The sequence below is a fragment of the Thamnophis elegans genome, chromosome 4, assembly GCF_009769535.1.
Source record: "Thamnophis elegans isolate rThaEle1 chromosome 4, rThaEle1.pri, whole genome shotgun sequence".
Classification (NCBI taxonomy): domain Eukaryota; kingdom Metazoa; phylum Chordata; class Lepidosauria; order Squamata; family Colubridae; genus Thamnophis; species Thamnophis elegans.
In genome coordinates this window covers 131,046,566-131,063,085 of record NC_045544.1, presented here as the reverse complement: position 1 = coordinate 131,063,085, position 16,520 = coordinate 131,046,566, and the positions used below count along the sequence as shown (strand labels likewise).

General features: G+C 45.5%; 1 protein-coding gene across 2 annotated transcripts in view; it reads left to right on the top strand.

Annotated features, from left to right (window-relative positions):
* LOC116508320 (kinase suppressor of Ras 1-like) overlaps positions 1 to 16,520 on the top strand; it is a 181,301-nt gene that overhangs the window by 137,582 nt on the left and 27,199 nt on the right. Inside the window, exons 8-13 of one of the 2 annotated variants that reach the window (XM_032216889.1) lie at positions 1,822 to 1,883; positions 3,149 to 3,255; positions 4,762 to 4,927; positions 9,116 to 9,157; positions 12,218 to 12,272; positions 15,256 to 15,307. In XM_032216889.1, the coding sequence (XP_032072780.1) occupies positions 1,822 to 1,883; positions 3,149 to 3,255; positions 4,762 to 4,927; positions 9,116 to 9,157; positions 12,218 to 12,272; positions 15,256 to 15,307 (484 nt within the window). The remainder of the gene's footprint in view (positions 1 to 1,821; positions 1,884 to 3,148; positions 3,256 to 4,761; positions 4,928 to 9,115; positions 9,158 to 12,217; positions 12,273 to 15,255; positions 15,308 to 16,520) is intronic. The other variant, XM_032216890.1, reaches the window with a different exon arrangement.

Below are 16,520 nucleotides of genomic sequence, written 5' to 3'. Positions count from 1 at the left end.
GACCAAGTTTTTGGGAGGAAAACACAACAGCCACTCGGTCTTATCTGGATTGAGTACAAGCTTGTTAACCCCCATCCAGACCCTAACAGCCTCCAGGCACTGGCACATCATGTCAAAATCTTCACTGAGTTGGCACGGGGCGGACAGATACAACTGTGTATCATCCGCATATTGATGGTGTTTTATCCCGTGCCGTCGAATGATCTCACCCAGTGGCTTCATGTAGATATTAAATAGCAGGGGGGACAGGACCGAATCCTGAGGAACCCCGTATTTCAGGGGCCTAGGGGTCGACCTCTCCTCCTCAACTAACACCGACTGCGACCTGTCCGAGAGGTAGGAGGAGAACCACCGAAAAACGGTGCCTCCCACCCCCACCTCTCGCAGTCGTCGCAGAAGGATACCATGGTCGATGGTATCGAAGGCCGCTGAGAGGTCAAGGAGCACTAGGATGGAGGAATGACCTCCATCCCTGGCTCTCCAGAGATCATCGGTCAGTGCGACCAAAGCGGTTTCCGTGCTATAGCCAGGCCTGAAACCAGACTGAAAGGAGTCTAGATAATCGGCTTCATCCAAAGACCGCCGGAGTTGCGAGGCCACCACTTTCTCAACAACCTTCCCAATAAAGGGGAGGTTGGAGACTGGACGGTAGTTGTTCAAACTGGCTGGGTCCAGTGATGGCTTCTTCAGGAGGGGTCTCACCACCGCTACCTTCAATGTCGGTGGAAAGAAACCCTCCCAAAGAGAGGCATTCACCATCGCCTGGATCCAGCCCCGCGTCACCTCCCTGCTGTTCGCGACCAGCCAGGAGGGGCACGGGTCCAGTACACATGTGGAGGCACTCACCGCTCCCATGGCCTTGTCCACTTCATCAGGAGCAACAGGTTGAAAATCAGTCCAGAGGTGTCGTTCAAGACCTTCCCCCGGTACCTCGGCTGGCTCTGCGCAATTGGAGTCCAGGTCCATCCGAAGCCGAGCAACTTTGTCCGCGAGGAACTGGACATATTCCTCTGCTCTACCTTGTAAAGGGTTCCCCGCAACCCTCGTGTTTAAAAGGGAGCGGGTCACCCTAAACAAGGCGGCAGGGCGGGACTCAGCGGACACAATCAGAGCGGCAATGTGATTGTTCTTTGCTGTCCGTAATGCCGATAGATATGCTCCGATGCAGGCTTTTAAGAGTGCTCGGTCTGACTCGGATTTACTGGTCCTCCAGCGGCGCTCTAGGCTAATGCTAGTTGGGTTTAATGGGAATGTAAATCTAACACAGCTGCAGGACCTTGGATATCCATAAATTTTACTAGCCAAGTTCTGTGGCTGAATTTGGTCTTTCCAATCCCATTTTCACACTCTGATCGGTGCCTCCTGCTTTCCCCTGAGAAAAGCAGTGGGAGTATTTTTTCTGTCCACAATTTAGCTTAAGGTAAAGGTAAAGGTTCCCCTCGCACATATGTGCTAGTCATTCCAGACTCTAGGGGGTGGTGCTTATCTCCGTTTCAAAACCGAAGAGCCAGCGCTGTCCGAAGATGTCTCTCTGGTCCTGTGGCCAGCATGACTAAATGCCGAAGATGCACGGAATGTTGTTACCTTCCCACCAAAGATGGTTCCTATTTTTCTACTTGCATTTTTATATGCTTTCGAACTGCTAGATTGGCAGAAGTTGGGACAAGTAACGGGAGCTCACTCCGTTATGTGGCGCTAGGGATTCAAACTGCCAAACTGCCAACGTTTCGGATTGACAAGCTCAGCATCTTAGCCACCGAGCCACAGCGTCCCATACAATTTAGCTTAGCTTGTACCTAATATGTCTTTTCCCTTTTGCAGATTAAAATGCCACAATAAATGCACCAAAGAAGCCCCACCCTGTAGAATATCTTTCTTGCCTAGTAAGTGCCTTTATATTCTTTTTAAACTTTTCTTCCTCTTACCGGATTACTTGTTGTTTAAGTTAAGTTTGGGTCATTAAAAAGATGTAGATAACCTGAAAGAATGCAGAAAAGAGCAGCAAAGATGATTAGTAGGCTGGAGGATAAAACATATGAAGAATGGTGAGCAGGAATTGGGTTGTCCAGCCTAGTGAAAAGGGAATAGAGAGGCCAGGAATGTAGTGTTCCAATATTTGAGGGGCTGCCACAAAGAAGAGGGGATCAACCTATTTCTAAAGCACCAAAAATGCAGGACAAAAAACAATGGATGGAAACTAATCAAGGAGAGAAAGACCTTGGAATTAAGGAGAAATGTTCTGACAGCGAAGACAATTAATCGTCGGAATGACTTGCCTCCAGAAGTTGTGGGTGCTCCCTCACTGAAACTTTTGAAGATTGGACAACCATTTGTCTGAAATGGTATAGGGTTTCCTACTTGAGCAGTGGGTTGGACTAGAAGACTTCCAAGGTCCCCTCCAACTCTGTTATTGTTATTCTGACTAAATGAGAGCCTTTGACGTAACATATTACTCCCGTCTCTCTCTTGTTGGCTACACAATTAACCACTGGGATGGTTTGCCTTTAGAAGTTGTAGGTACTCCATCACTGAAGGTGACACTGAAGAGATTAGACAGCCATATATCTAGGATGATATAGGGCCATGATGGTGAATCTATAGCACATGCTGCAGAGGTGGCACACGGAGCCTTCTTTGTGGGCACACGTGCCATCACCAGCTGCTTTTCAGGTTTCTGGCGCGCTGGCCAGCTGGTCTTCGCAGGCTCCGTGCTGGAAAACGGCCCGAAAAATGCCCCAAAAAACAGCCAAAAACCAGGTTGTTCTGGGGCGGCTTTCAGGCTGTTTTCCGGGCCGTTTTTGGCCCAAAAAATGGCCTGAAAACTGCCTGAAAAATTGCCAAAAATCAGATATGCGCACGCCACCAAATTGGTTTCCAGTGCTCCAGTGCGCACAATGACCAACTGGCCGGCAAACATATGCATTCCAGAAACCCAAAGACCAGCTGGCCTGCATGCACATTCCGGTTTGGCCACATGGTGCCGAAAAGGTTTGCCGTCACTGATATAGAGTCTCCTACTTGGGTAGAGGGTTGGACTAGAAGATCTCCAAGGTCCCTTCCAACGCCTTTATTCTGAATTCAGTGTTGCTGTTGTATTTTTAAGAAGGCCAAGTAAAATGCTGGTTTTGTCTTCTCTCTGATTCAATAGTACCACGGTTAAGGAGAACAGAGAGTGTCCCTTCCGATATCAATAATCCGGTGGACCGGCCTTCAGAACCACAGTTTGGGACTCTCCCAAAAGCCCAAGCTAAAAAGGTACAGTATTGAGATTTACAAAGGACACGCACAGAGCCATGTGGGTTGAGATCAGTTAAAACCACCTGCGGTTGCCTTCCAACACAGTGTTTAGCAAACACATTTTAATGAAACCTGTGCTGAAAGCCAGTATAAGTACCATATTTTTTGGACTATAAGACTCACTGGAGTATAAGACACACCATGATTTTGAAGAGGTAAATTAAAAAAAAAAAGTTTTTGTACTCTGCAGGCCTCCCAAATCCTCTGCACGTCTCATTTTTTGCAGACAAAAAGGGCATGCAGATCTTTAGGAGGCTTGTAGAGTGCTCCTGGGAGCAGGGAGGCAAAAACGAGCAAAAACAGTCCTCCCCAGCCCTCAGGAGCACTTTGCAAGTCCCCCAAACACTCTGCACATCCATTTTTGCAAAGGGGGTGGTGTTTCGGTAGGCCAAAAATGCTGTATTCAATGTATAAGACGCACCCAGATTTTCACCCTCTTTTTTGTGGGGGGGAAAGATGCATCTTATACTCCGAAAAACATGGTAGTCTTCATCTTATGACCACAATTGGAACCAGAAATTCTGTGGCTAAGCAAGGTAGTTAAGTGAGTCACACTCAATTTTACATTTTTGCCGAGGTCGATAGGCAAATCTCTGCCTTTGTTAAGCGAATCACACAGTCACTAAGCGAATCCCCACTGAGTTTGCTTGTCAAAAGCTGGCTAGGAAGATTGCAGATGGCGAACACTGATTCCAGAATGCTGCAACCATTGTCATTACATGCCAGTTGCCAAGCACCCAAATTTTTGAACTTGTGACCGCAGGGATGCTGCATCAGTTGTAAATGTCAGGATCAGTTTAAGTCACTTTCGTCAGTGCCGCTGTAATTTCAAATGGTTGCTAAGTGAATGGTTGTAAGTCGAGAAGTACTTGTATCTAGACGCCAGTTTTTAGCAGTATTGTGATCCATAGGTAAAGGTAAAGGTTTCCCTCGCACATATGTGCTAGTCGTTCCCGACTCTAGGGGGCAGTGCTCATTTCCGTTTCAAAGCCAGCGCTGTCCAAAGACGTCTCCGTGGTCATGTGGCCAGCATGACTAAACGCCGAAGGCACACGGAACGCTGTTCTCTTGCCACCAAAGGTGGTCCCTATTTTTCTACTTGCATTTTTTACATGCTTTTGAACTGCTAGGTTGGCAGAAGCTGGGACAAGTAACGGGAACTCACTCCGTTACGCAGTGCTAGGGATTCGAACCGCCGAACTGCCGACCTTTCTGATCAACAAGCGCAGCGTCTAAGCCCCTGAGCCACGCCATTCCTATTGTGATCTATAGAGAAAGCCAATCTGGGATTAAAAAGGCTGCAAGTGTCTTATGAATTGACCCTCCTGGCTTAAGAGGTTGGCCAGTCATAGCCAGTTGACCTCGGAGTCTTAAAACAAAGGAAGGAAAGCCAAGAATGATGTTTTGTCTCGTCTCAAAAATCCCTAATGTCCAAGATTTTTGTGTTGCTTTGATCTCTTGCAGGATCCCACAGCAATCAATCACCTCGACTCCAGTAGCAACCCCTCTTCTACCACCTCTTCCACACCGTCCTCTCCAGCCCCCTTCCAGTCTTCCAACCCCCCCAGCGCAACGCCTCCCCCAAACCCATCTCCCATGGGCCAGCGGGACAGCCGGTTCAATTTCCCAGGTAAGTTGTTTTCAGAGGAGCAAAAATAAAACCCCAGGTTTGCTAACAACTACCTTTTGCGTGGTCTGCCTAGCCAAAGAAGAAATAAAAATGAAAATTCAACTCAGTGAAGTTAAGATGCAACCTGTTTGTCTTAATGCACTTTTAATGCAATTTTTTTTTTTTTTGCCACGGCATCTTGCTTTAATTTATCAGTTACCCCCTAACAAGAGTTGTCTGGGTGATGTTCACATGAAAAACAATAAAGCCGTCCAACCCACATTTATTTATTAAATTTATGTGCTGCCCGTCTCTCTACGCAAAGCAATTTTGCGTAGAGATAGAAAGGATTCTCCTCTACCTGGTTCCAAGAAGGCCTAGAATAGCCAAAACAGAAACAAGGTAGTGTTGGGATACTTAATGTCTGCAATTAAAAATCCTGCCACAAACCTACTTCTTTGTCTCTAGCACAGGGGGTGGGGTTTAAACTCAAGGCCCATGGCAGGATCCGGCCCACGGGGTGCTTAAATCCGGCCCATACAACCGGCCTGCAAATATTAAAGGACTGGCCCGTAATGCCTCTGCCGGCTAAAATGAGCCAAGTGCCCATTTTTGGCTGGCAGAGTGCTCCTGGAGGCCAGGGAGGCTGAAAATGGGCTGCAGGGGGTCCCCGCATGGCCCATTTTTGGCCCATTTTCAGCCACCAGAGGGTGCTGCAGGAGGGCATGGAGGGTGAAAATGAGGCACATTTGGTCCCCCATGCCAGTGGTGAGTTCCTACCAGTTCGGACTGATTCGGCCGAACCGGTAGTGGTTTCGTGGCTTGGGTCGCGGGAACTAGCAGCAACTTTTATTGCACTGTGCATGCGCACATGCGGTCATAGGCAACTGCCGGAACCCACCCCTGCCCACAGTAAAGTGTTGCAGGAACTGTTCAGGCTGAAAACAGGGCAGAGGGGGACGCGCATGCCCGCCACACCCGTGCCCTATTTTAGCTAGCAGGGTGCTATAGCAGGCATCCATCCCGTCTTCCCCTTGCTCCCTGCTGCCCCCCCCCTTTGCCAGCCCACGGAGGAGAACTACAATATCAATCCAGCCCTCGAAGAAATCATGTTTGACACCCTGCTCTAGCAGATCACTTAAAAACCAAGTCTGCTCTGTTCCCCTCCCCACAGAAGTTGAGCACTTCCAAAATATTTTTAGCCTGAAACTTTGGTGCATAGAACAGTGTTCATACAGTATGTTCCTGTCGGATATCTGTTCATCAGACCTTCTGCTGTAATACATTTCCTTGCCCATATGTTCTCTGGCAATTTGTGTATTTGCTAAAATATAGCAATAGCAATAGCAGTTAGACTTATATACTGCTTCATAGGGTTTTCAGCCCTCTCTAAGCGGTTTACAGAGTCAGCATATTGCCCCCAACAACAATCCGGGTCCTCATTTTGCCCACCTCGGAAGGATGGAAGGCTGAGTCAACCCTGAGCCGGTGAGATTTGAACAGCCGAACTGCTGAACTGCAGTCAGCTGAAGTAGCCTGCAGTGCTGCATTTAACCACTGCGCCACCATACTGATGTCATTCTCTCCCTGAAAAAAACAAAACATTACAGATAGTCCTCGAGTTAGGACCACAACTGAGCCCAAATTTTCTGTTGCTAAGCAAGACAGCTGCCTGAATTTTGCTCCATTTTATGACCTGCCCTGCCACAGTTGTTAAGTGAAGCACTGCGGTTAAGTTAGCAGCACGGTTGCTAAGTGAATCTGGCTTCCCCATTGACTTTGCTTGTCAGAAGGTCACAAAAGAAGGTCACAAAAGGCTCTGCAACCGTCATAAATATGAGCCAGTTGTTACGAGTCTGAATTTTGATTATGTGACCATGAGGATCAGTGGTGGGTTCCAGCAGCCACTACTGCCGGTTTGCTCTGGGACGTGCTCCGCCCGGAGGCCCTTGATGTGTGCTGCATGCGCATATGCACTACAACGAAAATTGCTCTGCGCATGTACAGAAGCAAAAAAGATGGCGCCTACAGCACCGCTGGGAGAACCGGTTTAGAGGCATGGCAGGCCTGGGTTGCTGCCGGTTTCAGTGACCCGGGCCGCCAAGCTACTACTGGTTCGGCCAATCCAGTCCGAACAATTAGGAACTCACCACTAATGAGGATGCTGCAAAGGTCGTAACTGGGAAAAACACTGAAAAGTCACTTTTTCCAGTGCCGTTGTAACTTTGATTCTGCAATGGTTGTAAGTGCAAGTACCAAGTTGTAAGTGACTTTTTCTAGCGCCATTGTAGCTTCAAGTGGTCACTAACCAAATAGTTGTAACTCGAGGACTACTTGCAAGCAGCATAGAAAGGAGGGGAAAGGAAGTCGGTTTGTTAATTGAGGCAACACCCCAGGCATGAAATGCCCCTTCCTTTGCTACTGGTTCAGAACCGGGAGCGCGCACAGAGCGTCCATGATGACGTCTGGGCGGGTGGGCGGAGCCTCCCGCTTCCGTCACGCCACTAATACAGAATACCACCTCTGCAATGGTTCTTAGGTCTGTTTCTCCATTAGAGACAGCCTTATTTTTCTGCCCCTTCTAAATAATTAAAAAATAACAATAAAAAGTAAATAAAATAATCAATAAATAAAATAAAAGCATTTTCCAAATGCTGCATGTTTCTCTAATTGCTTGCACTCAGAAGCATTCTCATTGGTTGCTTATTTACAGTTTGCTAACTCTGAAGTGGGATTAATTTACTACAGGGCGGGGCATAACCTTTTCCTAGGGGGTCACAGCAACACTTGTAATAACAACACAAATAATTCATACACCATTCGAAAGCCCATCAAAAACTGAGTTTATTGACACGATTTAATAGTCAGTATGACCACCATTAGCCCTTCGAACAGCATTCAAACGAGGTGGATAAGAACACAACAAATCTTCAAACAGTTCCGTTCGATTTTCCAGATTTTTCAACACAGTTTCCAAATTCATTCTCAAAGTTTCAACCGAATATCGATTTTGACCTTGCTCCTGAATCATCAGAGCTTCCACTTCATCCTTAATTATGGCCCCAATGTTCTCTGCCGGATTGAGATCTGGCGAATTTCCCGGCCAGACGTCATTGCCCCAAAATTCGACATTGTTGTCCTTTAACAATTGCTGAGTCGCATTTGCACGCATGCAAGGAGCTTTGTCATGAAGAAAGACAGCCTCACCAACCACCAAGACATTGTCTGGATCACTGAGAAATGGAATGACATTCTCAAATAAAATTTTCTCACGGAAATAACTGCCATCCCAGGATTCCCCTTTATCCTTCAAAACCCAATGCAGTTTCTTGGCTGTGAAAATGACGAAAATCCCGATGCAAGTCGGATTGCGAACGATTTGTCGATATCGTTCATGTTTGGCGATGTCGTCGACGTCTTTAGCCCAAATTCGATCGTTCTGGAAATTCGGTTTTCGAATGGCATAAGTGCGTCAGATGGCGCCAAATGAAGAAAATCTTCCTCGGTCCATTCAGACAACCAATCGCACAACCAAAGCCGATCTTGAACGTGTGTTTGAGTTTTCAATGGTTTGCAAATGACGTGGAATGGCTTCAAACCTTCTCGTTCTCGATATCGGCCGATTGTCCTTTGATCAACTCGTTTTCCACGAATTTGAAGGATTTCTTGGGCCACTTTTCGGTTTCCTTTTCGTTGTTTGCGACTGCCAGTTGCAATGATGGCTTTGCTTTCTTGGGACAGTTGCAGAGGACGCCCTTCTCCAAATTTTGTGAAACATTCTTGGGCTGTTTTGTTCCAATTATCAGTAACCCAATCCGGATGACGTTTCAATTTGTTTGCAATCCATTTTCGATTGATAAACGTCGCTCCAGCATCGCGAGCCTCTCGAAAGGCAATGCATTTTATTCTGTCAATGATCCTTTGTTCTTCCGAATCGAATTTTCCAGCCATTCTTAAAGCAAATTTAACATTTAATAGCTCATTCAATTCAGTTTTTTATGGGCTTTAAAATGAGGTGTCGCGGAAGTTGTAAACTGCTGTCGATCTTCCTGTGACCCCCTAGGAAAAGGTTATGCCCCGCCCTGTACACACACACACATATCCATCGCCTGAGGTGCTAACTTTTTAACTACTGTGATCTTTTGTTTTGTCTCTTTTCTCTTCCCTTTTCTTCTCCTTTTCTGCCTAAACCAAACCCAAACTAAACAGCCGCTCACTACATTCAGCATAGACAGCAGTTTATCTTTCCAGGTAAGTTCATCTTCTAACATGTAGCTGCATCAAACATCACGGCATGTCCTGCATTTTTTTTAATTTATTTTTTGCAAGCACAGAGAGAGATACAGATTTTTCTTCTGCATGTTGCACTCACACTGCACTCCTGCTTACTTGAAAACACACCATTCCTTTTTCTTGTGACATCATTTGTTCCAATTCTTGTTCTTTATATCAAAATTTTTATAGGTATGCATTACCGTGACATAGAATAGAATAACAGAGTTGGAAGAGACCTTGGAGGTCTTCAAGTCCAACCCCCTGCTTAGGCAGGAAACCCTACACCACTTCAGACAAATGCTTATCCAACATCTTCTTAAAAACTTCCAGTGTTGGAGCACTCACAACTTGTGGAGGTTAATTGTTCTAACGGCCAGGAGATTTCTCCTTAGTTCTAGGTTGCTTCTCTCCTTGATTAGTTTCCACCCATTGCTTCTTGTCCTACCCTCAGGTGCTTTGGAGAATAGCTTGACTCCCTCTTCTTTGTGGCAGCCCCTCAGATATTGGAAGACTGCTATCATGTCTCCCCTAGTCCTTCTTTTCATTAAACTAGACATACCCAGTTCCAGCAACCGTTCTTTATAGCCTCCAGTCCCCTAATAATAAAGCATGATCCTTGACCTTTCTCTGCACAAATCAATTCCATATATTTCCCACTTTTTATTAACAATTAGACAACCTGTGACCTATTAGAGAGGGCTTTCCTTACCACATTCCTCAAAGTCTTCCACGGGGACAGAGCTTCTAATACTCTGCCTTCACTGGAAAAGTTGGGATTAATTCATAGAAGTACCTGCCTTAGAAATTGCCCATGTAGGGGCATAAACATCATGGGAAATGTTTTATGACATTTTGCATTATGTCATAAACCGTTTTGTGGTAACTTCAAGGTGTTTGATAAAGAAAACCTGCCAAATTTTCAGCTCAACAGGAGTCCTAAGACCCATATTTTGTAAGTTGACCTATTTAAGGTAACCTTGGTTCAAAAATTTCTCCCAATGAAATGTTACAGGGATGGGAGTTTTAGTGGTACATAGATACATAGGGACACGGTAGCTCAATGGCTAAGCTTGTCGATCAGAAAGGTTGGCAATTCAGCGGTTTGAATCCCTAGCGCCGCGTAACGGAGTGAGTTCCCGTTACTCGCCCCAGCTTCTGCCAATCTAGCAGTTTGAAAGCACGTAAAAATGCAAGTAGAAAAATAGAGACCACCTTGGTGGGAAGATAACAGCATTCCGTCTTCGGACAGCGCTGGCTCTTCAGCTTAGAAACAGAGATGAGCACCGCCCCTGGAATCGGGAACGACTAGCACATATGTGTGAGGGGAACGTTTACCTTTACCGAGATACACGTACATAAATGTAGACATTTCTAAGCTAAGGAGAATAGGACAAAATACTGCTGCTCATGTTATCTAGTCTTAATGAAATGTTCAGAAACTAAATTGAAACAAGCTTGGAGAGCAAACCACTGCCTAAACATAAAAGTAGTACTAATGCCAGTGTCAGTTGTATTTGTAGGATTGTGTCAGAAAGACAAGATGGCACCTGGGGTGTCATAAAGCAAGCCCGCACACCTTTTGAACAGGTAGGGTTTGCATCACAAGGACACTGCCATATTGTCATTTTTTGACTCTTCCCCTCTTTCTCCTATGTATGCCACTCATCAAGATTGATGGTTTTTCAGATTGAAAAGCTTTGATGCAGTAGAGAGAATTCCCATTTTGGAAGGTCCCCGCATGTGTGAAAATAAACGAAATAAACCCATCAGTGCGGGGGTCTTTGTTGCTCTCTGAGCTTGGTTGTTTTCTTGCAGGCGTTCCATTACCCAAGTAGGTAACATCATCCGTGCTAGTAAGGAATGGGCTTTGCTCTCAGTTTATATTCTACTGGCTTGCCTTGTCAGTGTTGATGGGAATGATCTAGAGCCAAGGTGGCGCAGTGGTTAAATGCAGCACTGCAGGCTACTGCTAGATCAGCAGGTCAGCGGTTCAAATCTCACCGGCTCAGGGTTGACTCAGCCTTCCATCCTTCCGAGGTGGGTAAAATGAGGACCCAGATTGTTGGGGGCAATATGCTGACTCTCTGTAAACCGCTTAGAGAGGCCTGAAAGGCCTATGAAGCGGTATATAAGTCTACTGCTATCTTGGGGGTTCTTTGGTTGGGCTGCTGTTGGCTTGTTTGGCAGTTCCTTTATTGGGGTATTGTTTCTTCTGGATTGTTGGTCTGAAAACAACAATTTGCTAGAGAGCACCAAGGATGCCTCATCTCAACCCTAAGCTACAAATACTTCCCTTTATTCAATATTTCATTGCTTCTATATAGGAATTCCTTGATTGGGTATTGTTTACTTCTTACCGTATTTTTCGGAATATAAGATGCACCTTTCCCCCTCCCCCCAAAAAGGGTGAAAATCTGGGTGCATCTTATACACTTAACACAGCATTTTTGGCCTGCCAAAACCCCGCCCCCTTTGCAAAAATGGAAGGTTTGGGAGGTCTGCAAAGTGCTCCTGGGGGCTGGGGAGGGCAAAAATGAGAGAAAAACAGATCATTTTTTTTGTCCATTTCTCTCTCCCCCCCCCCCAGCCCCCAGGAGCACTCTCAAACTCTCTGCCTGTCCTGTTTTTCACAAAAAACGAGGCATGCAGAGGGTTTGGGAGGCCTGCAGAGTGCAAAAACTTTTTAAAAAAAATTTACCTCTTCAAAATCTTGGTGCGTCTTATGCTCCAGTGCATCTTATAGTCCGAAAAATACAGTAAATTGTTGGTCTGAAAACTACATCTCAACCCTGAGCTACAAATACTTTCCTTAATTAAATATTTCATTGTTTCTAGATAGGAATTTATAGAGGGTGTGTGATCCCCCAGCTAAAACTAGTCCCGCCTCAAGCAAGCTTTATTTACCCTGTCGCTTTGTGGGTTATCCATTTCGACTTTTTAGTTCTCTACAGCTAAATATTTACTAAAAACAGTGGGAACTTGAGAATTGTGCACATCAGTCTTCCCCCCACCCCCATATATTCTTCTTTCTTTCAGAAATTCCTGGTATTCCACAAATAACGCAGCCTCCTGAAACTACGGAAAGTGCTAAGTAAGTCTTTTTATTTGTCTCCAGCATTTCCCTTTACAGGTAGTGCTCGATTTACAACCATTCATTTAGCGTCTGTTTCAAATTACAACAGCATTGAAAAAAGTGACTCAGGAGTGTCATTGCCAAACTCAATTACAGTCAAAGGTCCAGAATTACCTTTATATGTTCTAATATATGGAGGCTCTTACAAATTCCAATACAAGGACAAAATCAGTTGTATGGTGCCTCCTAGTGGTCAGTAGCAAATATAACAGCCACATTCTTTTTTCTGTTCTAAATATTTTGCTCTGGGTGTCCGATTTGCCAGATGCTTAAGCCAGCTGGGCTGAGACAATCTTACCCAAAATCCTTTTAATGAGATGTCTTTCCACAGGGTACCTTTCCTACCCAAGCAAGATAAGCTATAGAGTTAGGTTATCTTGCCTGGATAGGGAAAGGCACCATGTGGAAGAGGGTTTCATGGCTTATAGTGGTGGATCCCCATTTAAACAAAAGTCATATGTTTAGCCTAATTAGAACAAGCAACTTTCTGCAAGCAATATTTTCTCACCAGAATGATTGTTTCTTCCTAGTAACAATTGCTGAGAGGGCAGGAAAAAAAGGGGAGAGAAAAGTGACCCTCAAGAGAAAAAAAAAACCTAGTTTCAGTGTTCCAAATAGCACCCAAAAGTAAATCAGAGTTCAAGGCAAAGTATTGCTCAAAGTTCCAATTTATTAAGAGAGCCATTTTGGCCCATCTGGGAAAACCCAAATCTGAAAGCTTCCCGGTTTTCCCCCACCCAGTTGAAAGTTCAAGATCTTGCCCCCACACTCACAAGTCCATCCCATGGTCCAATCTTCCACTGCCACGCTGGCAGTTCCAACCCATCCAGTTCCGGTCAGGTGCAGAGATGCAAAGACAAAAGATGACCTTGGTTTTCTAGAAAGAATGTTGTTATGGCTACATAGCATCTCACTCCTTACAATCCCCCCTCCCATTTTCCCACAATAGAAAATGCATAATAGAATAATAGAAAGTGTGGCAGGCCAAAGATCCAACAGAAAAGATGGCTGCAGGCCTGTAGCAGCAAGATTGTGTTACATATCTGGTGTTGTGTTATACATTTTATTCCACCCTTCCTTCCATGCCCTTCCCTACATGTGGTCCTCACAAGCCTCTAACTGTCTTCTTTGCAGTTTAGACTGGAAGCGGTTAATCCTGGAAATGAGAATAGGACAACTGTGATGACTAATAAATTCAGCCCTTGTTATTTGTGCATACTGTTGCCATGAATTCCCTTATAAGCTTCTGTAAAACTAGAACCCATTGTTCAACGATTGTTGTTTGAATACAGCTATGTTGGGCCATGTCCCATTAGGGGCAACAGTCTGAGGGTCTTACTGTACACCGTCAATATGAACTACGCCATCTACACATCTTGTTTTCACAGTGTTTGTTGTATTAACAAATGTCTACATCAGGGGTGTCAAACTCAATTTCATTGAGGGCACCTCAGGGTTGTGTTTGACCTGGGGGAGGCATGGTAGGTGTGGCCATGGTGGGCGTGGCCTCAACATCACTCGTGTCAGGGGGCGCCTTTGGCGGCCTGAGCACTCTGCCAACAAAAACAGGTTCCCTAGCTCTGTTTTCGGCTGCAATGGACTCCTGCAACCTTCTGCTAGCGAAAACGGAGCTCGGGTGGGCCATATGCAGCCCTCCTGAGTTCCATGTACACTGGCAGAGGCACCGCAGGTCGGTCCTTTGCTGTTTCCAGGGCAGCCCTCCGGGCCAGATCTAAACACCCCACGGGCCAGATTCAGCCCCTGGGCTTTGAATTTGACACCCTTGGTCTCCGTGGGTTCTAGTAATAAGATCACAATGTTTTCACACTTCAGTGACTGTGGTTTTGGCTTCTGTGAGAGTTTTCAAAAACATCACACATAGTCCTTGACTTACAATTCATTTAGCAACCGTTCCCTTACAATGCCCCCCCCCCCTCACAAAAAAGTAACTTATGCTCAGGTCCTTCCACTTATGACTGTCACAGCTTCTCCATGGTCATGTGGTCAAAATTCAGGTGCTAGGGAAGATTGGGACGAGTGACTTTGGTAGATCATGCCGTGACTTTCATGATGGAATGGAGTCTTGAACCCTGATACGGTCCAGCACTGGAACCGATCTTCTGAATTGTCCCAAATGTGCTTTTTCAAGAGGCTACTGGACTTTCTTATTTTTCTTAGAAGATGTTTTGCTCTCTCAGAGCTGAAGAAGCTTCTTAAATGAGAAGCAAAACATCTTAAAAAAAACAAAGTCCAGTTGCCTTTTGAAAAAGCACCTTTGGGACAACCATGACCTGGATGACTGAGAATCTCCACAGACATCTACTGAATTGTCTTCTCTCCGTTCTGAGTTTCCTTCTCCTATAACTTAACTCCTGCAGCATTATCTTGATACAATATCTAACATGAATTCTTCTGCAACATGAGTCTGAATGGAGTTGACAGCCTGCACATTCAAAGAATAAGCTGTCAGCGTTCCAAGTATCATGTAGAATTAAATCAGAGTCCAAGGAGAAATGATCTTTAAAGTTCCAATTTAATAAAGCAGACATCTTAGCACATCTGTGTTAATCCCAATTCTGGAAATGACATCAGAATTCCACCCAGTTAAAAGTTCATGATCTTGTCCCCACACCCACAACCCATCACACGGTCCAATCTTCTTCTTCCACACTGGCGTCCATGCCCAGCTTCTTCCGGTCAGGTGTGAAAGTCCGGAGACAAAGGATGACCTTGGCTTCTAGAAAAGAATGAAAACGATACATTCCACAATCCTACTCCTGTCTATTCCCCCCTCCCATCAACTATACTAATGAAACAGCATAATGAAATAAGAGAAAGTGTGGCAGGCCAAAATTCTAAAAGGAATATAATTGCAGGCCTGACATAAGGATGATCTTGCAAGATCAGTCCACCCATCCTCTCTTCTTTTTCTTCTCTCCAGCAATGCTGAGGTACCCCTAGAGACTGATGGAGTTGAAGAACGGGACACCGAGGTAAGTTCTCCCTTGCTAGCAGTGCTCCCCACTAGCCCTGATGACGTTATACACCTTGTTTGGATAAGGAAATCTCTTGCAAGAAAAACAGCCAAGCTCAGAGAGCGCCCAGGACCCCTCATTTCAACCCTGAGCTACAGACAGGGACGTGCAGTCACTAGAGGCAGGGGAGGCGTGGCCTCACCAGTCATGAGGAAAAGGAATTTTAAAGATTTTTTAAAAAATAATTAAAGCCAAGGTAGTTGCTACCAGATTCACAATGACTTGGAACAGTACTTTGTGTTAATCATAGGAGGAGGCCAGAGAAATAGGGGCCTCCTGTGCATAAGGAATTTTTCGCCTTTTAAGAGATAACCAAGGGTTAAAATGCAAAGAATTTCTTATGCAAATGAGGCACAGTATTCTCTCGCCTCCTGTAGAGGGCATTTTTAGAGGCTTTTTAGAGTTCTCTGGGAGCAACTAGCTCAGTCTGATGGAGTTCTGGCCTTTCATGAGGGGAGGGCAGGGCAAGGCAGGGAGAATCAGAGTTGAAATCATCTCTGAAACAGCTGGAAAAGGTGCGTGTGTGGGGAGGGGGGGAGGAATTCAAAAGGTTTGATCGGAAGGCAGCAGGGGAAGGGGTATGGCAGAGGAGCTGCTTTCAAGCCTTTGGAAAATATATCCAATCCAACTTCTGTGTTTGTTTGAGAGTGAGGGAGGGAGGGAGAGAGGGAGGAAGGAGGGGGAGGGAGAAGAAAAAAAATGGGAAAACTTATTTTGCAAGGGGGAAAAATGCTGTCGCTTTAAATTGGAACTGAGCATGCCTGGCTGTGGAATTCTGGGAGTTGAAGTCCACAAGTGTAAAAAGTGCCTCACCAGGCCTAAAGCTGACCGCACGTCACTGGCTACAGATAATCTCCTTTATAGACTATAGCTTATTTGGTGAATGTGTAGGGAACCATGGAAGCTGAGCATAAGAGAATGTAAGAGAATGACATAGGAAGGAGCTGCGTTTCTCAGCCTGGGGAATTCCGGGAGTTGAAATCTCAGCACTTAAAAGGTGCTGAATAACCCTGGATAGAGAATAGCCCAAAGAGTTGCACAGTGGGTTTCGTTGGGGAAAATGTGGTGGGACCATAATGACGAACTTATGGTGTGCGTGCCACAAGTGACATGCAGAGCCCTCTTGGGCAGGTACGCAAGCCATCGCTCCAGCTCAGCTCCACTGTTTGTG